Source organism: Pleurodeles waltl, chromosome 1_2 (genome assembly GCF_031143425.1).
Source record: "Pleurodeles waltl isolate 20211129_DDA chromosome 1_2, aPleWal1.hap1.20221129, whole genome shotgun sequence".
Classification (NCBI taxonomy): Eukaryota; Metazoa; Chordata; class Amphibia; order Caudata; family Salamandridae; genus Pleurodeles; species Pleurodeles waltl.
The window spans coordinates 924,828,119-924,851,372 of record NC_090437.1 but is presented as its reverse complement, the minus strand read 5'-3'; the positions used below and the strand labels follow the sequence as shown (position 1 = coordinate 924,851,372).

At 42.9% G+C, this 23,254-nt stretch overlaps 1 protein-coding gene across 2 annotated transcripts in view; it reads right to left on the bottom strand.

Moving 5' to 3' along the window:
• FRG1 (FSHD region gene 1) overlaps positions 1-23,254 on the bottom strand; it is a 129,040-nt gene that overhangs the window by 25,208 nt on the left and 80,578 nt on the right. For both annotated transcript variants that reach the window (XM_069200244.1, XM_069200252.1), the window contains exon 8: positions 1,722-1,813. In XM_069200244.1, coding sequence (XP_069056345.1) covers positions 1,722-1,813 — 92 coding nt within the window. The remainder of the gene's footprint in view (positions 1-1,721; positions 1,814-23,254) is intronic.

Below are 23,254 nucleotides of genomic sequence, written 5' to 3'. Positions count from 1 at the left end.
TGAAGCTAAATGGTCATGCTGGAGGGCTACTCTTAGGGAAAAAACTTTCTGGATCCAGTCTGGTGCCTGGAGGATGTTCATAAGGTGAGGAATCTGCAGAAAGTATCCATCAAAGAGACAGCAACAGGATACTCTGTGGGAGAAATGGGTCTAGGCCTATCATTCTCTGAATAAGCCTGTTGAAACGTTTTTTGGTAGGAACTGGAAGAGAATCACTTTTGTCTTTCTCATTAAGCAAACACAGGCGAGAAACTTTGCTGCAACATGATCTTCCTCAAGACACATTTGTGCTTGATATAGCTTTATTTGGCGCCATTTTCAATTTACGAACAAATTGTCTTGCAAGCCTTTGTTGTGTGAAAATCTCTCGCTGACTCTAGTATCACAGATGTTGTTTGATACAATAGGTATTCAGTGTCTGATGTGTACAATTTCATGGTATACCTCTTTGAATGTAAGTCTTAAAGGTGCCACAAGAAAGAGACAAGAACTTTCCAGACCCCATATTGAAGCACGGGTTAGTAGCCTTAAGTAAAGTAGCAGTGACAAAATGCCCAGTTCTTGAGCACGGCATATGATGTGCACCAACCCTCTGAAATACTACAGAAAAAGTAATACAAACAACCACCTGCACAGTACGATACACAAGAAAACAAGATGCTGTCATTTTTCCTGCAGCACAGGTTCATGCCCTTAAAAGGTGGTTGACATTCAGTAAATTACTGAGAAAGCCACACACATCATGTTATTAGGAAAAGAGTTGTTACAATGCAAGAGATAAATCAAGTCCAAACATGTTACCATTTAGAATGTCTGTAGGACCTTCGAGCACCAGGTATACCCTGTATGCGTTTAAGAGGTCAAAAAGCACAATTTCGAAAAATTCCCAAAGTAGTACAGTGGAAACATAACACTTTCCTCATTTTCCTATACACATATTTTCATCACTGTCTACTGCTGTTGTAAGAAGCTACAAGCATGTCACTGTTGATCCATTTAAAATGTTATAGCATGTGCAAATAACTAAAAGAGGTCCAGACACTAAACACAACTGGACACTATGGAGTGGCAAATGAAAAAGAAGTGGCAACAAGTTTGCAAAGAGTAAAACGTTCAAATGTTTCCTGAATGGTGTTAACTGACCAGAAGCTTTTAGAAGGGAAGGTAGCTGATTTCAGTGTTAAATGCCTAAAAATGAAAAACTTCGCACTCCTAGCGGAATACACCGTTACCTGCTAACAGACAGGCATTACTGTATTACTGGCAAAATCAGGCAAGATCACAACTTCTTGTCCCCCTATTTGCAGCAGCACTCTATTTTATTTTAGGAGAATGTAGCGCTTTCCATAATCCTTGCGAGACATCAAATGTTTTGGTTTGATAAGTAGCTATTCCCTATGAATAATTTGTACAGCACTTTGCAGCTTCTATATTGCTACAGTAGTGCCACCCCAGCAGAAGTCTGCATTGCTATGAAATGAATAGCTCCCAACCGAAAACGAGCATTTGTCAACAACAGACAGTTTTTAGGAGGCTACATCTCCAAAGGCATACCAGAGAAAACAATGGGAAAGCTGTTAAGGTTTTTAGTTGTTTGACCTATGAAAATATGCATTTTGATTTGTCAAATTTCAAATCAATGAAGGGAAGTCTTTATTGAACCAATGAAAGTATGTACTCAAATTCTGCAACTACGTCTAAAAATATTGTAAAATACGTACACATAATTGATTTCACACTGTTTAACGTTTCCTTTGTCTTCTTCTGGAAGATCATCTTTGGTTTTCATCTCTCTCTCAGCACAGGATCGAATCTAGGAATAAACAAAATATTGTTTGCCTCTAATGTATAATGTATTGCCGTTGCCTCTAATGCATAACGCACTGCCTCTAAATGTAATTCTTAGCAACATACCAACAGGAATGGGAGTGAGTGAACAAAACTGGTAAAGAGGAGGCCCTCGTTTCATATATTTCTGTGCGGTGCTGCTTTAAAAGTCACATTTTTCCAGGTCTCTCACTACCATACTTATCCTATTGTGTTAGTGCAGTATGTTTCTGAAGTCAGTTATATCTTTACAATTAAATGCCATCCGACCCTTTATTGTACACTCTTCAACTATTTAAGGACTATTTCACTTGCCTTCTAACAATTGTGATTATTATGCAGTAATTATGTTTTGATCTCAAGGAATTCAATCTCTGCAGATCGTTTTCTAGATAGTCACCATCTACAAGAGCATCAATAATCTTTCAGAGCCGTTTTCTTCACAATCCCAAATGTTACTTTCTCCATGAGGTGAGTAAATTAGCTTTTGCAGGTGGAAAATAAAAACAACATTTTTTTTCACATTCAAAACGGTTAAGCACTTTTAAAGTAAAGTAATGAGAGATGATTTGTCAGTGTTGACATTTTTCAAATATAACTATTTCGACATTCAATGCCATAAAAGTTTTTCCACACAACATTAAATAAATGATTAAAAACATGCACAATACCACTAAGAATATCAATTATCAATATTAAAAAGGACTCCGGAACTCCAAAAGGATTGCCATAACCCCCTTAAATTAGACAAAAGAAACAAAAAAAATCTTTAAATATACAGACCACAAAAAAAACCAAAAAAAACACAATTCACTTAAAATCTGCACAGGTATCAGCTAAGAATGAAATTTTGAAGAGTTGAACTTCAACCAAAAAAATACACAATTCATTTAAAATCTGCACAGGTATCAGCTAAGAATGAAATTTTGAAGAGTTGAGCTTCAAGAACTTACTCCTAATACTCCACATATGCCCGAAATATTTAGCAACTGCACAGGAAAAAAGGGCTGGAATCTGATCGTAGTATTCTCAGAGCTGATGCATGATCACGGGTTGCCATCCGTCTGCAAACTGGCTTCAACCATTGAGCATGAGGATGCGCATAGACTGAGCAAATAAAAAATATATGGACTACTGATTCATTCCCACATTTACAACTATGACAAAACAAGGTAGACGTCGACCTATTTTGCAGCTACTAGTAAATTAGTTGAGAGGAAAAGAACCAAGCCTAAACTGAATATAAAGCTTTGTCATTCTGCACTGGAAGAGTATCTAAGTAAGGCTCCAATAACCTGACAGATTTGAAATCCAAAAACGCTCTTATGAGTCGACTACTGGAAGGAAAAATAATCTCAGTCAACACTGCCCATTCCCAATAGCGTGATTTCACAGAATCTTTGGAGAGCAGGGACTCTGGTGTAATCTCAAGTCCTTTGTAGCCCATTTTCAGACAATAAACTCTTTACATTAAATATCCAAGAAATCTTATTAGACTTGTCCAAAACACAAACTTACCTGAACGCGTTTGCATAAGGGGACAATTCAGGAGTGCACATGATTCTCCACCAAAATAGCAGAGGTGATAACGTGGCTTTGCTGGCAATTGGTTTCCAGTCCATATCCAACTTATGGGTATGAGGTGGAGTCGTCGGGGGCAGAAGCCTGAACTTCCTCAGACTCATGTGCTCAGTACTAATCAGGTCATGAAGCTTGTCAAACCCCCACAGTTCCGCCCTACAGAGGGCCAAGCCTACAGTTTTCAAATCATAAATCTGTAGAGCAGCAGCTACTGGTTTGCTAAATTATGAATTATGTTCCTTCAGAAGCACCCCGACCACTTACCTATGCTTTAATGACATCTTGCTCACATATTGTTTTCAAGACATTCTATTTGACAGCTTGATGCCCAAATATTCAAAGGTATCGACCCTCTCAATCATTACCTCACTCAACGTGGGCCTCCACCTATAGGATTTATGAGGATTAATCACCATAAATGTAGTCTTCGCTGTGGTAATCTCAAGACCTCGCAGTACACAAAGTTCCCTAAACCGATTTAATAGTAACTGGAGACACCCCAGCGTTTTCAACACTAACAAGGTGTCATCTGCAATTAAGAGACTATTTTTTCATTCCCAAGCATAGGAACCTCAGCAGGCTGGGAAGAAAGGAATAGGATAACGTTGTTCTAATAAAGAGAAAAAAAAGAGTTGGTGTCAAAACACACCCTTGGCAAAATCCCCTATTTACATGGACTGAATCAGTAACCTGGCCGTGCTCCCCACAACATACTTTAGCAAAGTGAGCTTTGTGAAGGTGAATAATTAAGGATAAAATCCTATTTGGCATCCCCATTTTTATACAACGATTGCCAAAGCTTGGCTCTGGGGACAAAGACGAAAGCCGACTTTAAACCAATAAAAGCAACAAAATGACTTCCTTTGCCAATTAGAACTATCTTCCAAAATAGGAGGAGGAAGCAAAATACTTGATCAATTGTACTTGTCTTTTGTCTAAAGCCAGCTTGGTAAGACAACAAGATGATATTATTGTAGGAAAATGCTACTGTTGGCATGGTCACTCCCTAACTTTTTACCTTTTGTTGATGCCAGATTTGACTAAGTGTGCTTCGACCCTGCTAACCAAGCCCCAGCACCAGTGTTCTTTCCCTAATACTGTAGCTTTGTCTCCACAACTGGCACAGCCCTGGCACACAGGTATTTTCCTTGTAAAAGGTACCCCTGGTACCAAGGGCCTGTGGCCAGGGAAGGTCTCTAAGGGTTGCAGAATGTATGATGCCAATCTAGGGACCACTCACTCAGCACATGCACACTGCCTCACAGCTTGTGGGTGCTGGAGGGGAGAAAAAGACTAAGTCGACACACAGAGGGCATCTTAGAGATGCCCCTGCATGCCAGCCCAACTGGTAGTGCTAGGCTGACCGGTCTCTACCGGCCTGCTACTTCCAGACTAGTTTCTGGCCACATGGGGTGAGTGCCTTTGTACACTCTGCGACCAGGAACAAAGCCTGTCCTGGGTGGAGGTGTGTAACACCTACCCCCTGCAGGAACTAACACCTGGCAGTGAACCTCAAAGGCTCAAGCTTGGTGTTACGACACCCCAGGGTACTCCAGCTAGTGGAGATGCCTGCACCCCCCGGACACAGCCCCCACTTTTTGCGGCAAGTCCAGAGGAGTTAATGAGAAAAACAAGGAGGAGTCACCTCTCAGCCAGGTCCACCCCTATGGTGACCAGAGCTGAAGTGACCCCCCCTCCTTACAAAATTCTCCATCTTGGTTTGGAGGATTTAGCTCAATAGGAGTAGGGAGAGCTTTTTGCGCCTTTACCTACGCTTATGTGCCTACAGCAAATTATTTTTACGGTTGAGAAAAGTGCTAAAAGTGTTCAAAGTTAAAAACTGAATTTGATTGTACCAACAGAATACGTGTGTGCAGTGGGTATCCTGCCTAATTGAAATAATAATAATTGAAATACTCGTTTTAATCATTTTTTTAAAAGTGTTTTTACTTGTATGAATTTCGCTAGTAAAGACATGCTGGTATAAGGTTAAATCTGTTTTAAATAAGTTATTCCATACATTAGTAACGTTAAAATCATATTAAATATAGGTCGCTTTCTCGGAGAAAAGAATCGAAAAACGGCCGCCATTTTGGAGGTTGGCATTCTAGTTTCTGTCAGTAAGCTATTTAAACAATACATGGCCGCGGCGCGCAGCGGGCGCGCCGCTGGCGCGCCAGAGGCAACCCCGTCTGCGCCCGTCCGCGCCAGAACGAGCCAAGAAATTATGCTCAAAACCCCTTAGGGAAAGAAATCATTACCTACTCAAGAGAGGATCTGTGCAGCTTAAATAATATTCATCACAAGGGGTGTGGAAAGAGCACTGACCTCCACAATGGTCAGTTTAGAAGCCCTTCTTGTGCCTGGTCCTTCCAAGTTGACCTGCCACGATGAGAGGACAAGGGTCCTGACAATCTACCCATTTTTTTACTCAATTGCCGTTCGTTAGGAGCTCATACACTAGATATTCATCTCTTGGTGGAACAAAGAGAGCCTCTGGCCAGGTTTCTGACTGAAACATGGCTGAATGAAAGCTCTGCGCCAGATATTGTAATGGCTCTTCCAAGCAGATATAAGATAAGTAGATTAGATAGACTTTCTAGAGGAGGTGGTATAGCAGTGATTTATAGAGACTCCTGCAAGATTACTACAGCACCCACTTCTCCATCAATGTGAATCCTCATTATACTTTACCGGGGGTTCTAATTTATCGACCTCCAGGCCCTATGGGAGATTTTATGTCCTCATTGGCGGAAAATATTTCACAATCAATATATACTAAACCTAACTTTCTAGTGTTGGGAGACTTTAACTTACAGGCCGAAAAGATGGATAAGGCCTCTACTAAGATGTTGATTTCAAATATGATGGCCTGTGACTTAGTACAGTTAATTCAGGGACCTACTCACAACAGAGGACACACACTTGATCTAGTTTTCTCTAACGTATCACGTCTAGAATTTATATCCTCACTTCCACTTGCTTGGTCAGATCATTATCTGATAGAGTTAGAACTATCTAACTCACAGCAGAGGTTTTTGAACACGGCCGCCTCTTCATGTAGAAGAAAGTGGCATAAACTAAAAGCCACTGAGTGGATTAAGGCACTTGAAAAAAAGAAGCCAGGGCAGATAAATACAAACAATATATCAGACTTCACGCAATCCATGAATAAATGGATAGAGGACAACCTGGATGAAACAATACCTTTCTACCACACCAGAAATATAGGCCGAAAGAAATCGGCACCCTGGTTTAATGACCGCCTCCTAGAGAAGAAAAGAGGCTGTAGGAAACTAGAAAGGAAATGGAGATACACTCAAGATGACTCTGTCAAAAAGGAGTATAAGACTATGATTCGAGAGTATCACTCAGAAATTCGGGAAACACAGGCGGCATATTATGCCGGAAAAATTGAGGCAGCAGCTAACTCTCCTAAAGAGATATTTAATGCTTTAAAAGACCTCATTAACCCCACCGAGGAAGTAGAAAATAGGGATTTTCCACAGCAACACGTAGAGGATCTGGCAAGCTTCTTTTTGAGCAAAATTCAGAATATTTATGAAACATTTCCTAATTTCCAAAGTAAAGAACAGGAGATGGGGCATCAGGAGGAGCAGGAGGATATCCGATTTACAAATTTTATGCCCATTAGTTTGGATATAGTGGTAAAATCACTGAATTCAATAAAATCAGGATCTCCCCCCCAGATTTTAACTATGGGATTACCCATTTTAGGCCCGTTAATCACTAAAATGATTAACACCTCATTAGTTTCGGGTAGGGTACCAGATTCATGGAAACAAGCAATTGTGAAACCTCTGCTGAAAAAACCCAATGCAGATTCTAAACTATTGAATAATTATAGACCAATTTCGCTGCTACCCTTAATGGCTAAACTGACAGAGAAGCATGTACATAGCCAGCTGTCAACGCTTCTGGAGGAAGAAAAACTCTTACATCATACTCAGATGGGTTTTAGGCCTAAACATGGAACAGAAACCGCACTGATTGCCATCACGGAGGAAGCAAAAAAAAGGATGGATAACGGATGTGAGACCGCGATCATCCTTTTAGATCTGAGCGCAGCATTTGATACAGTTGATCTAAGCATTCTCGCAACTAGATTGCGGGAATGTGGAATCGCGGGCACGGCACTAGAATGGATCAGCTCATATGTATATGGCAGATCCTTTCAGGTGCTGGATAGATCCTATATCTCTAAGCGCACCTTTAGTACTTGCGGTGTTCCTCAAGGTTCAGCGCTGAGTCCGCTACTCTTTAATGTCTATATGAGGCCTTTGGCAGGGATCGTAGAACCATTTGGAGTAAAATTGGTCTCATATGCAGACGATACCCAACTAGTTGTCTCCTTCTCGAAAGCTCGTCCAGACCTGGGCACGGCATTAGGACCATGCCTGGAAGCAGTGGCTACATGGATGGCGGGTAGTAAAATGAAGCTTAACAACGAAAAAACAGAGGTGATGTACTTTGGGAATAATAGACCCCTAGCTATGTCCAGCAATCTAGACGGAGCCTCCACTTTGCCTCCTCCCAAAAGCCTTATTAAAAGCTTGGGCGTCTGGTTGGATCCCCTATTATCAATGGCACAACATGCCAATAGAATAGCAGGAACCTCATTTGCCCTGCTTAGGATGCTTAGAAAGGTACTAACAATATTACCTTTTTTGGCTAGAACATTGGTCATCCAGGCGGTGATAGGCTCGCGAATTGACTATGGCAACGCATTGTTTATAGGATCTCCTAAATTTGTTATCCAAAGACTGCAAAGAGTACAGAACGCTGCGGCACGCCTACTTTTAAACATCCCCAAACAATACTCTATAAGGGCAGGAATCGTCTCCTTACACTGGCTTCCGGTTGCAGAGAGAATTCAGTTTAAGGCCCTTTGTCATATTCACAGGGCCATCTTTAATAAGGGTCCTGAAATGCTTAAAACACTGGCACAGATGTATGTTCCAGCTAGGCCACTCAGATCCTCATCAGCTAACCTGATCATGGTACCGTTGGCGAGGAAGGCAAGATGGGGAGGAAGATCATTGGCATATCAAGGTGCTGTGGAACAACCTGCCTTTCAGTATAAGATCTAATTCTCAAGAAACTTCCTTTAGGAAGGACCTGAAAACATGGTTATTTAAAATCTAAATTCTTCAACGAATAGAAATAGTTTCATCTTTGCGATGGCATTTGAAGCGCTACGAGGCCTTTTGGCAGTTAGGCGCTATATAAATACGCATAACATAACATAACATGTGCCCCCCTCCCCAAAGGGAGGAGGCACAAGGAGGGTGTAGCCACCCTCAGGGACAGTAGCCATTGGCTACTGCCCTCCAGCCCTAAACACACCCCTAAATCTAGTATTTAAGGGCGACCCTGAACCCAGTAAATCAGATTTATGATGACCTAACAAGAAGAAGGACTGCTGACCTGAAAACCCTGCAGAGAAGGAGGAGGAGATGACAACTGCTTTGGCCTCAGCCCTACTGGCCTATTTCCAGATTCAAAGAACCTGCAACAGCGATGCATCCAGCGGGCCCAGCGACCCCTGCCGGCTCAGAGGACTGTCCTGCAAATTCAAAGGACCAAGAAACTCCTGTGGACAGTGGCTCTGTCCAAAGCAACAAAGAACAAACCATCTTTAAAGGGACTCCCACCTCACTCCTGAAGCGTGAGTCCCCACCACACTGCACCCGACGCCCCCGGCCCGTGTCCAGAGGAAACCAACACCCAACAACGCAGAGAGGTCCCCCAGGCGATTCCAACGACGTGTCCACCCCGAGACGACCTCCCTGCACCCCCACAACGTCGCCTGCAGAAAGAATCCAGAGGACCCCCCCCTGACCGCGACTGCCAGGTAACAAAGAACTAGATGCCTGGAAGAAGCATTGCACCCCCAGGCTCCAGGCCCGAGAGGAACCAACTACTGATGCAGGAGTGACCAGCAGGCAGCCCTCATCTTTGCCCAGTTGGTGGCTGGACAGAGAAGCCCCCCGGTGCCCTGCCTGCATCGCCAGAGTGACCCCTGGGTCCCTCCACTGATTTTGTTACCAACCCCGATGCCTTGTTTGCACACTGCACCCGGTCGTCCCTGTGCCGTTGAGGGTGTATTTTGTGTGCCTGTTTGGGAACCCCCCACCAGTGCTCTACAAAACCCCCCTGGTCTGCTGCCATTTTATGCTAAACTGTGTACATTACTGTTTTGATTCAAAGTTCTATATTTACCTATGCCAATTACCTTACAATTTATGTACTTGCCTGCAATTTGAATCCTGTGGTTCTAAAATAAATTAAGAAAATAATATTTTCTATATAAAAACCTATTGGCCTGGAGTTAATTCTTGGAGTGTGTGTTCCCATTTATTGCCTGTGTGTACAACAAATGCTTAACATTACCCTCTGATAAGCCCAACTGCTCGACCACAATCCCAACAAATAATACTAATGCTCTATCTATTATTGCCACTATCAACCTCTAAGGGAAACCCCTGGACTCAGTGCACACTATCTCTCACTTTGAGATAGTGTATACAGAGCCAGCTTCCTACAATTATTATTAATCTGATCTTGAACAAGAGAGCACGGCAAACACTTTCTGAAGGAATCTGTAAGGCTGATAGGCGTATAATTGTTAGGTAAGGAAGGACCTATCACCCTTCTTAAACAAAGGTACAACCTCTGCTCCCTTCGAGGATCCAGGGATTGGGGCGCCCCTCGAAATGGCATTGGAGAGTAACGGTATGTACTGTGCCCAATTTCCACTCTCATGCAGAAAAATATCTCCAGGAATGTCATTGGGACCCGGGCCTTAGATCGCACAACTGAATCGATGGAAGCTGATATATCACTCAAGTCAAATAAGCGATTGTTTTCTGACTGAGTGGATGCAGGAGGAACAGGCAGTAACACTAGACCGGCTATCATCAAAATATAGAGAATTAAAGTGGTGAAACCAATCAGATTCCGAAATATGATTTTCGGAAGAGGAAGCTGCCATACGTCCTCCACTCACAACTAGGGACCAAAAGTCTTTAGAATCTTTGCAATCACAAGCTTCCTTAATTAACCGCCATCTCAACTCTTTCCAGTCGCACTTTGCCTTAATCTGTACCCGCTTATAAGATCTTCTGAGCTTTCTAATACAAACTATACCTTTAGACTTAATTGCCAACGAAAGTTGAACTTTTGCTTGCTTACATTCCCGGTTGAACCACTGGCTGACCTCTTGCGGTCATTTTGGGTTTAGGCAAGGGCGTGGACACAGTAAAGTGCGACAACACCCGCTCAAAGAAACAAGAATGGGCAGCAGGAACCTCGAGAAACCCCACAGACTCCTCAATCAGGGCAAAAACCAATGACGCACATTCTAACAATAAGGAGTTTGTCTTCCTGTAGGGCCACGTGGCACCACCTACTACAACTACTACTACTTATTACCACTGTTTCTCATACAGTGTTAATCCATGGATACCATCTAGTGGATCCTTCTCAAATCAATAGATAAATAAACAAGGATCAGTTTAGGAAATATAATTAATTCAAAATAGGAGCAAGTGCTCATCTGAATATACAAGGAGTCTCAAAAAATCTCAAAATACTACAACTATATACAATGCAGTCCTATGTATAAAGCCACCATCTCTCTTGCACTCCTAGTTCACCTGACAACAAAAAGCAAAGAGGTAGAGATGCACTGCTCCTTTCTCTGCCATGCAAAAAGATACAAGGTCCTAAATTCAACAATTTTTTGAACCAGGATTGTAGTAAAAAATGTACTTCAGACAAGGGTTTATTGTAAGTTAAGTTTAATACTTCTTGAAAGGAGCAGCCAAACTATCACTGCTAACGACATAGGTTTGTCTTAAATCCTAACTGCTATATTAGAACATCCACAAACTTCTACACTCAACATTCCACTCTCACCATTCCACCCACATCCTGCCCCCTTCCAGGTTCAGAATGCAGAACATAACACATTTACCCCTTCAGCAAAAAATACATTGACAAAGCAACCCAAAGGAAAATTCCTAAAACTAATTATAAAATATATATATATGTCAATATATGTACAAGTATTCCAAAAAAATTATAAATCATAAAAGTGTATGCAACATATGTCGCTATATAACAAACTAATGAAAACGTTTGTCAACACGTTAATATTTAACATATCCTGAAAAGTTTGTAGGTACACGTTTGGTTCTTGAACTTCTTACCACATCTTCAATATCACTAGAATGTATTCCATTTTTTGATGCAATTTAAGGTTGACTCAACAAAGCGCTATTGTCATGGCACGTCCATGAACACATTACTCTTGTCCATTTTTTGTGAAACTGTTCACTATCATTCAATCCTACACCTAAAGGAGTCCTACACACTGAAATCCTTCTCAAATTCCAAATTTTCCCTCCTTGAACAAAAGTATTACTGAGCCGGGTGCTGCATACATTGGAATGCCAAGGAGAGTAAGCAGCGAGTGAGGCGTGGGAGAAATACGAGGAAGAATATATTAATCCTAATATTGAACCTTGATGTGTGATTGCAGTGGTCAGTAGACTGCAGGGTAACTATACTGAGAGGAAACAGAGAGCGGAGATGGTATTTTCTAAACCAATAGGCAACAGTAAAAACATGGAATCACCCAACCAGCAACGAGATATAGTGGACATTTACAGTTTGTTTAGGGAATCTGAATGTCTTTGCAAACGTAAATTAAACAAATGGTGGGAGTGTGAATCTTTACAAAGATATTTGGACGCAGGGAGAGACCCCAGAGAGTTTAAGGATCCTGACCACACCAACATATGAGGACCCCAACCCAGAAATGTTGAAGGAATGGGCAGCGCACAATGTGCAGAATTCACCAGGGATGATGAAAATGCTCATCAAATCTGCACAAATTGACAGGGACAAAGCCGTTACTTGTATTGATAAACCAACAGATAAAATTCTGAATTAGGAGGATCAAAACATTGGTGGAGTCCCTGCACAAAGCAATGACTGATGGACTGACTAAGGTGGAGGAAGAAATCATTCAGAAAAAGGCATGCAAGTTTAAAAGGGACAAGATTGACTAGGAAACTTCTCAAATCTACACCATTGCAAAGAAATTTAATAGCTGTAGAAAACAAAAGAATTAGTGGTATGAACATGGTAGGATCCAAAAAACTGTCATGTGGAATGAATACTGATGTGAGTAAAAGTTTGGATATGGACGTAGATGAATCAATGAGAATAAATGCACACACCTCCTTACAAGAAGAGTTTGATTTTGTTGTGAAGGGACAGGAGGACCAATCACAGACTTTGGCGGGACAACACCAGGTCAAAAGGAAGAGGCAGAGGAAGAAGAGAAGAGGTGGCAAGAGAAAAATAAACGTACATTGAGAATCAAGAAAAGGTGACCAAAAGCAACAGATGGTACTAAGGGACAATAAAATGGTATTAAACTTATCTGACATGGACTTGAATGATAAGGATATGGACAATTTATCATTGGGACTGTCCTTTTGCAAGGTGAATGACTGATTATGTTCACTGTAGAGTGGACTTATTTTTGTTTGTGAGGAATTTAAAATGAAAGAAACTCCATAAATTGAAGAAGAAACCAGTATGATTTGTGGAGGTGGAACCAGAGTATAGCAATTTAGGAATAGAGGATATTTATTTGATGAAAGATCTATGGAAACTGGAAGAAGATGTGTTGGAACCCATAGATGAGAAAAGGGTAATAGAGTGACTGGAGAATGAAGGAGTGAAAGTGAATGAGGAAGGTGGATCTCAGTTGAAACAAAGATCAAAGGTTATACCAGTGTGTTGTGGAGATGAGATAGGTCAGTTTGCAGAGGTAGTGACAGATGAAATTAAATGTTTGAAAATGCAAGAAATTATGAAGAACAAAAAATGAGAGGTAACAACTATGAGAGGACCTTAGAGAAATGTATGACCAACCCGGAAATAGTGATACAGGGTTCTGATAATGTGGGCAACATAGTGATCTGGTCCCTACAGAATTACATGAAAGAGGCATACAAACAAATGAACAAAGTGACATGATATAAAAGAGTAAATATTGCATATTTTGAGTGTGCCACATGAATTTGAGAATGAATTGGTGGGATAGAGGGAACAAGGTCTAATAAGCTGTAAAGAATACAGTTATTTAAAGGTGGATTATCCTAAGCTCATTGAGAATGTTTCTAAGTATATAGATCACTTTTTGAATCCATAAGTGCAGAACTTAAACCATCATACTTGAGTACATCATGAAGATGGACTAAGGTCTGCAGAGTACGTTTTGAGAGCAAGGCCAGTAAGATTTTACAGGCACAGTAAAATGATGATTAATATGATGGAGTGGTGTTTGAGACACAATCATTTCCTCTTTAACAATGAGATTTTTGAACAGCAGTGTGGGACAGCGATGGGGACCTGCTTCATCCCCAGCTATGATAATTTGCATATAGGCTGGTGGGAGGAGAAGGTCGTCAATAGCCCTCCACTTGATGCCAGGAGTACACACATTGAAATGTGGTTGTGTTACATATATTACATTTTTGTCATTTGGCGAGGAATAATAAAAAGTGCTGAAGAGTTTGTGGAGTGCATTACCAGAATGATTTGAATTTGAGATTTTTCCAGCAACATCGACAATGAGGAAACTGAATTCCTTGATGTCAAGATCAGAGTTGAGAAGGATAGATTCGAGACAACAGTGCAGAAAATAGTATATTACATGCAGATGGTTTTCACCCCAGATCACTGGTGAACAGTATCCCTTATGGAGAACTTTTGCAGGTGAAAAGAATTTGTAGTACAGTAAACAACTTTGATGTGGTTAAAAAAGACATGTTGGAGAGGCTAAGTGGAAGGGGATATAAGGACACAATAGAGAGAAGCGAGTAGGAAAGTGGACATACGTTCAAGAGAAACCACATTGTTCAGTACACAAGAGAAAGGATCCATCAGGCGGCATGAACAGAGATTCATAACTACGTTCAATAGTGCACACAAAAAAGTGAGGGTGTTGCTACAAAAACATTGGCATCTTTTCAGAAGTAACTCTGTAATGGGGGAGAAATAAGTAAGCGTCTGGAAATCACCTTCCGCAGAGGAAAGTCTATGAGAGATGCGTTAGTAAGAAGTGACATCAGACAAAGGGGAGGAGGCAGCACTTGGTTACAACAAGGAGGATTCTTTAAGGGTGCTAAATGTAAGGCATGCAGGAATGGGGAGAACATTAAGAAGGTAGAGATAGGAGGCAAGGTAGTACACCGGATTAAAGGACAGTATAGAGCGATTATGTGGTTTAAATTTTGAAATGCAGCGGTCCCAAAATCTATGTGGGGAGTACCAAAATGCAAGCCCACAAGGGAATTGTGCAGCATTTTAGAGCTATTCAAAACAGGGATGATACATATCTGATGGCCTGACACATACATGAAGTGCATGCTGGGAGGGTTGAAAACCTCACATACTGTGTGACTGATGGAGTACACCACATGCATTCCTAGACTTCCTTAAAAATAACCCTAAACTCATCATTTGAGTAATCCCATAAAGTAATGTCCTCCACTGTATAAGCCACTTCGCAAACATCTGCTGCCAAAATTTCTATTGTTTCCACACTCATTTGTAACTGTGACAAATAAATGCATAAATATTCAATCTTTCAGGCACATATTCCATTCTAAATTGATAGGATTGCACTGAAGCTGCCAATCGTGCCAGCCTAGCTGTCAAACTCCTGCCAGCTCCTGGAGAAAGAACATTAACCAATGGTTTGTGATCTGTTCTTACCACAAACTGCATTCCCCACAAAAACTGCCTGAAATAGTCTGCTGCCTAAGTGTGCGCCAATAATTCTTTTTCTATAACCACATAGTTCCTTTCTGACTCTCTCAACGCCTGAGATGCATACAATACCACAGGCTTTTCAGATTATTGTTTTTGTAATAGAGTGGCCCACAATCTATAATTGCTTTCATTTACAGCAACAATACAATCTTTTCCTAGTTCAAACGACTTAAGAAAAGGTGAATTAGCCAGCTCTTTTTTGAGATCTGCAAAAGCATTGTTTTGTTTAACACGCCAACACAAATTCATTGTTCTTTCTCAACAATTTATGTGGGCATTCAACTTTGGAAGCATAGCTGTTAATGAATTTTGAGTGAAACTCTTTAAAACTCCAAAATGATAGCAATTGTTCCTTTGTTCTTGGTATGGGAGCATCCTCCACTGCCTTAATATGATTTTGCTTTGGTTTGATATCACCTTTTGTAACAGAATGACTAAGATATTCCACCTCCTCACATTTCAATGTACACTTAGATTCTTTTAAAGGTAAACATTTTTGACCCAAGCGTTGAAGAACCTTTCTTAGATTAATTAAATGTTCATCTCGATGTCTGCCATACACCAAAATGTCATCTTAGAATGCTATGGCACCTTGGATACCTTCCAACATTTCCTTCATCAATCATTGGAATACGGAGGCTGCACTAGCCAACCCAAAAAGCATTCTGCAGAATTGAAACATTCCTTCCGGCTTGATGAACGCAGTCGAATGGTGTGATTCTTCTTGTAACTCAATTTGATAAAAAGCACTGGCAAGGTCTAAAGTGGACAAAACTGTTGCCCCTGACACAGCTCATGTATATTATGGAGTGGATGCCTATGAATCCATATCTCATTATTCAGACTCCTGAGATCCACACATAATCAGAGATTTCCTGTATGCTTCAAAGTAATAACACACGGTGAAAACCATGGTGATGATTCTACTGTCTGAATTGCTTCCTTATTGCATAAATCCTGCAACATTTCTTTCAGTTTCACTCTATATGTAAGGATTTCAAACGTTATGCATGAGTGAATCCACATTTTCCAACAATTTCATTTTGTGTTTAAAACCAACACATTTCCCCAATTTGTCACAAAAGAACCTCAGGAAATTCAGCCTTAACATCATTCATGAACAGATCATGCTTTCCATTTCCCACAGCATAGACGGGTGGAACAGTATCAGGGTCTAGTTTCATATACATTTTTTGTTGATGAGGACATCCCAAAATTGAAATACCATTGACAAACACATACATTTTACCACAAATCTTCCTTTTAAAAAAAAAAAACAAGTAGAGCAATCCTGTGACCAGTATAGCTGCTAGGACGCACATCAGTCTCTATCAATTTTTCATCCTGCCAATTCAGTTCCCATAAAGCTTTGTTAATAATGCTGTACCAGGCACAGGAATCTACTATTACTTCCACACTTTTCCTGTTTATTTCAACCACACACTTTGGAAAATTGTTTACACTTGCATCTTGTAGGAAGCTGGCGGTCTATGCAGTGACCCAATCTTTTGGGGGGGGGGGGGGCAGTGAGGGGGAGGGACTATGCAGATAGTCCAGGGCAACCGTTACTGGTTTACAGGAGTAAAAGTGACAATCCCAAAAGCTCTCTTTTGTAGTACTGTAGGCGAGCAGTTAGGCTTATCAGAGGGTAGTGCCAAGCATTTGTTGACCACGCAGAGTCAATAAATGAGAGACACACTCAAGAAGCAACTTGAGACCAATTGGTTAGAAAAATACTTTGTATTATATAGAAACACCAGGACATTTGCAGAAAAATAAATAGTGTTGCAGTTCTTAGGACGATGTGCAAGTAATGAACACTTTTGTAGATAAATGTGTTTTTACCAGCACAGGTTCCAGAGTATTGTGCCTGCATAGGAGTCCTTACACTCAGCCGTCCCCTGTAGGTAGGAGGGTGCTAGGGGTGCAAAGTTACGTACAAGACCAGCAGTTCAGGTTTACCTGCCCAGGTGCATCCGGGTAAAGTGATGTTGGTCATGTCGGGTTCCTGCGCGCCAAACACTTGGCGACGAGGGGGGCCACCTGGAAAGTGCAAGCAAGGGATGGGGACTAACAGACAAGGCTGGGAGCTTCCAAAGGGGAGGCTTGGTCTGTGGGTGTTTGGAGAGTAGGTGTCATGGACCTTGGCCGGGGCACAATTGGGTGCAGTGGATCCTTAGAGGTAGTGCTCCTACATCAAGGTGCACAAGGTTCTCTGGGCGACCTGCAGAAGGAGAAACAGAACAAGGCAACTGGATGACTGAGAAGGATGTCTTCTGCGATGCTGACGTCCCTCACCGGTAGGTCTTCGGTCCAGGCCTGTCTGGCTTCTGGTGTCAGGGAGCCGCCTAAATACTGAATTTAGGGGCGTTTTAGGGGAGTATAGGGTAGTATCCAATGAGCTACTTACCCTGGGGGGTGCCTACACCCCGTTATGACCACTTCCTGTGGGGAGTAGCATATCCCTATCCCAGAAGACCTAATTCCGACCAAAACCCCAAGATGGTGGAACCCTTCTTCGACTGTCCACCTTGGGCACCCCACCTTAGGGGTTGGTTAACCCAGGGGTGGTACACGCCTACTGACTAGCTAATTTTCCCACCTGTCCTGTTGCCAAATGGGCCTTCGGGCAGGGGGTGGCTACACCTAGGACTGGGGAAGCTTGGAGTGTGCATACCAAAGGACCGGGGCTTTGAAAACCTCAGTCTTGGTATACAGATCTGCTAGCCATCCTGCTGGAGTGGGTAGTTAACACCCCTCTCTGGAGCAGGGATTGTTTCTGACCTCTGAGAGCGTGGCTCTTACCTGGAGGGGGTCAGAAACGTGTCTGGTGGTGGCAGGCGGGACCAAACTAGTCAGTCAGCACACCAAGAGATTATTAGGGTTCGGGGGGCAACTCTAAGGTGCCCACTGGATGCATGTCCAAATAAATTGGAGGCTGGCATCAGCTCGGATTTATCAAGATGAGATGTTTGATATCAAACACTGTAGGGTTCGGGGAAGCCATTTTGTGACTGGGGCACTCATGTTGACAACTGTCCAGCACAAACCTTAAAATGGCTTCCTGGTTCGCTTGCAATGCTCAGCAATTGGGCTGAGAATTAAAGGGCCATATCCACTCATGAAGATATGGCCACACAGTAGGTGTACTGCACCCTGCCTTAGGAGTGACTTACATATATGTCAGTGCAGTGATAGGGGCATGGCACACCAAGGGTGGGCCATGTTGTGTTTTCTCCTGGCTTGCACCAGGGCACACAGATAGCAATGGCAGCTGTGTGCATTTCATTTTTAAGGGGGGGGGGTCCCTGAGGGTGGCACAATCTGTGCTGCAGCCCTTAGGGGCCCTCTCCTCTACCCAGGCCCTAGGTACCAGGGGTACCACTTACTAGGGACTTACACATGTGGAGAAGTGTGCCAATTGTACACAATGTTACCTATTTTTGGCAAAAATGCACTGGCACTGGGGGGCCCAGTGCACCTCAGTCGAAAAACCTCAGTACTGGCGACCATGTCAAAAAGGGGCATTTTTCTACACACCCTTAATACATATTATCGCATTCGAATTTAACACCTTGTGATCATCATCCTCATCCTTCACCACGCGGTTGACTCTTGCATCAGGTTTGCCCTTACATACTCTCCTAAAATGTTTTTTTTCTACAACATTTACAAGATTTCTCAACAGCAGGACATCATTTAAAATTGCCTAGGTGAAACCTACTGCCACATCTGTAACAACTAGTATACGTTTTCATTTTGTTAACAACTGATTTTTTTTCTTTGTCTCTCGATCGCATTGACTCCCCTACTAGACGAGTTTTTTCCAATCTCCACTTCCATTTTCACTACACTTTCTAATCTCACGCACAAACGTTTCTGATTGTTCAATGCTCTTGGCAATGCGAACGGTGGCATTCAATGTCATGTCAGTTCCCGCCCAAAGACTTCCTTGCACTTTTGTACTTTTAGTTTTCACCATGACACGGTCCCTTAAAACCTGGTCACACGCTATACCTTGAATAATGATGCTACCGCCCTATGACCTGATACATACTTCTCTATACTACTACTTTTTGTGCTCTAGAATAAAACGTGAATCTTCCCATTACGGTTTCAACTTTTTTACCATACTGATTGGTCAGTTGTTTTAACACATAGTCAAAAACATTTATATCTCCTGAATTTTCTACAGACAGTAACGTTATAAATTCTCTGAGACCCACTCTACCTAATGTATGCTTTATTAAGGGTAATTTTCTTTGAAGGGTAGTCTTCCCCTTCCAAAACATCAACATAGGCTAAAAATACTGGAAACAAAAGTTCCCATTCCAGTGCAGTATCACCTTTAGTTTGTAAAAATGATGGTGATTGTGCAATGCTAGACATATTGCAATATTAATGGTATTAGACCAAATCAAATAAATATCTAAACTTTCAAACTACTGAGCCAATACTCTGTTTCTAATTATACAATATCAATAAGTGCCTCATACGCAGCAATATGCCGGCTAAATAAATATGGTGAGGGTATCACTGTTGACACACTATTTTATATCGTAAAACACAAAGTATCTGTAATTGGGTCTTGAATGTTGAGTGTATCACCGCATTTAATGGTGAGTATATCACCGCAGACACACTCCTTTATGCAGTAATGGCAATGTATCTGTATTTTATCGTAAAGAACAAGTTACTTACCTTCCATGATGCCCTGTCTAGTAGAGACAATATCTAGTTGAAGATTTCTTGCCTTTGATTTTCCCCCAGGCTTCAGCCTGGATCTGCAACTCTGTTGTTGGCGTTGTCCACTCCGGATGACATTGTGGGTCCTATATAGGCGCCACCCCACAACTTCACACGCCAGAAGCGCAGAGCCATGAAGAACACCGACTACTGGTGCGCCAACACTAAGGCCCAAAAAGAGAGTCCCTGCCCCTAGGAATCAGTTTCCAGAGCAGGGAGGATGGGTGGGTTGGTAAGGAATCTACAGCTAAATATTGGCTCTACCAGATAAGGCGTTACCGAAGATAAGTAACTTATTCATCTGATAGAGACTTCTAGTTGCAGATTCCTTACCTCTGAATAGACACCTAAGCAATACCATCCACGAAGGTGGGTCTGTGAACCAAGATAATACTAGAAAGTCCTGCAAGACCAAACGGGCAAAGTGCCCGTCCCTACGGACTTGACCTCCCAGGCAGTAGTATTTGGTAAACATGTGCAGAGAAGCCCACGTAGCCGCCTGACAGATATCAAGGATTAGAACTCTACGTGCTAACACAGTGATCGTGGCAAGAGCTCCGGTAGAATGAGCATGCAAACCTTCAGGTGGTTGCTTTTTGGCCGGTGTGTAGCAGATCTTAATGCGGACTACGACACATCTGGAGATGGTCCGCTTTTGCACTGTCCGATCTTTCTTCGCACCCACATAACCAAAAATGAGTTGATCATCCACCTGGAACTCTTTTGCACGATCAAGGTAGAACTCCAACACTCTTTCTGGGTCCAGGTGGTGGAGTCTCTCCTTTTCCTGAGAAAAATGTGGGGGTGCATAAAAAGTAGGCAAAGTGATGGATTGGCATACATGAAAGGGAATAACTGCTTTTGGCAGAAGGAATGCCCTAGGGCAAAGCACCACTTTGTCAGGATAAATGGAAAGGTAGGGCGGCTTAGATGACAATGCCTGCAGCTCACTCACTCTGTGGGCAGATGTAAAAGCCACTAGGAAGGCTGTTTTCACAGGGAGAACCCCGAGAGGACAATTGTTGAGAGGCTTGAAAGGAGCGCACATCAGAAAGGTCAAAAACAAATTCAAATCCCACTGGGGCATAATGTGTAAGGTCTTTAAGGAACCTATTAACAATAGGAGACTTAAACAAAGGCGGCTGAACAGGCAACCTCAAAAATGCAGAAATAGCAGACAAATAACTTTGAGAGTGCCCATTGCAGAGCCCTACTACGCCAGAGAAAGGATAAATAGGACCTCAGAGAGAAGGCAGAAGCAGAAAGGGGGTCAACAGACTTGACTGCGCACCATGGCACGAATTTCATCCGACTGGGGTGTACCATTTTGGTAGAGGGTCGCCTAGCTGCCAAGATTACGTTACAGACTTTGGGCGGAAGGTCAAAAGCAGTCAACTGTCACTGCTTAATCTCCACACAAGAAGGCAGAGAGTTGACAGGTTCAGGTGCAGAACCCTCCCCTGCTGCTGCGACAGAAGATCCTCCTGAAGAGGCCTTCTAATTGGAGGATCAATGGACATGCTCAGCAGCTTGGGATACCAGACTCTGGGTCCAGTCCGGAGCCACACAGATTACTTGGGCCTGGTCATTCTTGATCTTCTTGAGAACTCTGGGCAGAAGTGGTATGAGCAGAAAGGTGTACAGGAGGCCTGAGGTCCACTTGAGACGAAAAGCGTCTGAGCTATTGCCATCTTGGAAACTCCTATGCACAAAACTGCTGATAGTCCACGTTTTCTGCAGAAGTGAACAGATCTTACTTAGGCTCTCCCCACTGCTGAAAGAGACCTTGCCCCACCTCCAGATGGAGGCACCATTTGTGGTCCGCTAGGCATTTTCGGCTGGGTTTATCTGTCCTGGCGTTCAGAGAGCCCACCAGATGATGAATCACCAGGGATATGCCCTGCTTTTCCAGCCACATCTAGAGGCGCAAAGCCTCTTGACAAGGAGTCCAAGACCCCCACCCCGCCTTGCTTGTTGCAGTACCACATGGCGGTGGTGGTGTTCGTGAACATGTGCACCATCTTTCACTTGATAGAGGGAAGAAATGCCTTCAATGCTATCTGGATCGCCCGGAACTCCGAAAGGTTGATGTGGAGCCTCGATTCTGCCGGAAACTAGATGCCTCTGATCTCCATCTCTCCCAGATGGCCACCACATCCTATGAGTGACGCATCTGTCACTACTGTCAGATCTGGTTGGGGAAGGGAGAGGGTTCCGCCTCTGACCCAATCGCTCTTGCATAAACCACCAATGCAGATTTTGCACAGTTCTCTCTGAGATATGGACCTTGTAGGAGAGCTTCCCCTGATGCTGCACCCACTGGAACTTCAGGTCCCACTGCAGAGCCCGCATATGCCATCTGGCAGGTGTCATCAGCAGGATGCCGGAGGCCATGAGACCCAGCAGCCTCAGAGTCATTCTCACCAAAATCCAGGATAGAAGCTGAAACATCAGTATCATAGCCTGAATTTCCTGGACTCATTGCTCAGGAGGGCAAGCCTGAAACTGCACTGTGTCCAGAAGAGCTATGATGAAAGGGAGCATCTGAGAGGGAGTCAAGTGTGACTTCAGCACATTTATAGTGAACCATAGCAAATGCAGGAGTTCCGCCGTAGTCTGGAGGTGAGAGACGACAGCCTGGGGCGAGCCAGCCTTCAGCAGCCGATCGTCGAGACAGGGGAAGACTGAAACCGTTGATCTGCGCAGATGAGCTGCGAACACTGCCATCACCTTGGTGAATACCGAGGGGAGCTGGTAAGGCCAAAGAGGAGTATGATGAACTGAAAATGCTCATGGCCTCCAGTGAACACCAAGTATAACGTCTGTGGGCAGGCAGGACGGGAATACGGAAATAAGCATCCTGCAAGTTTAATGCTACCATCTAGTCTTCTGGGCCCAGGGCAGAAAGAACCTGAGCCTGAGTGACCATCTTGAACTTCTTCTTGAGGAAGAGATTGCAGAATCAAAGATCTAGGATAGTGTGGAAGCCCTTGTCCTTTTTGGGTACCAGAAAGTAGCTGGAATAGCAACCACAACCTACATCTGGTACGGGAACCCACTCTATGGCTCCCCTGGCCAAGAGAGTGCTAACTTCCTTGTGGAGGAAAGGGTAAGTGATCCTTCATTTGATTGTAGGATAGTGGCATGGATGGATGGGTAGTCTCGACAGGGAAGGAGTAGCCCCTTTGGGGTTTCTGCAAAACCCACCTGCCTGACATAATGG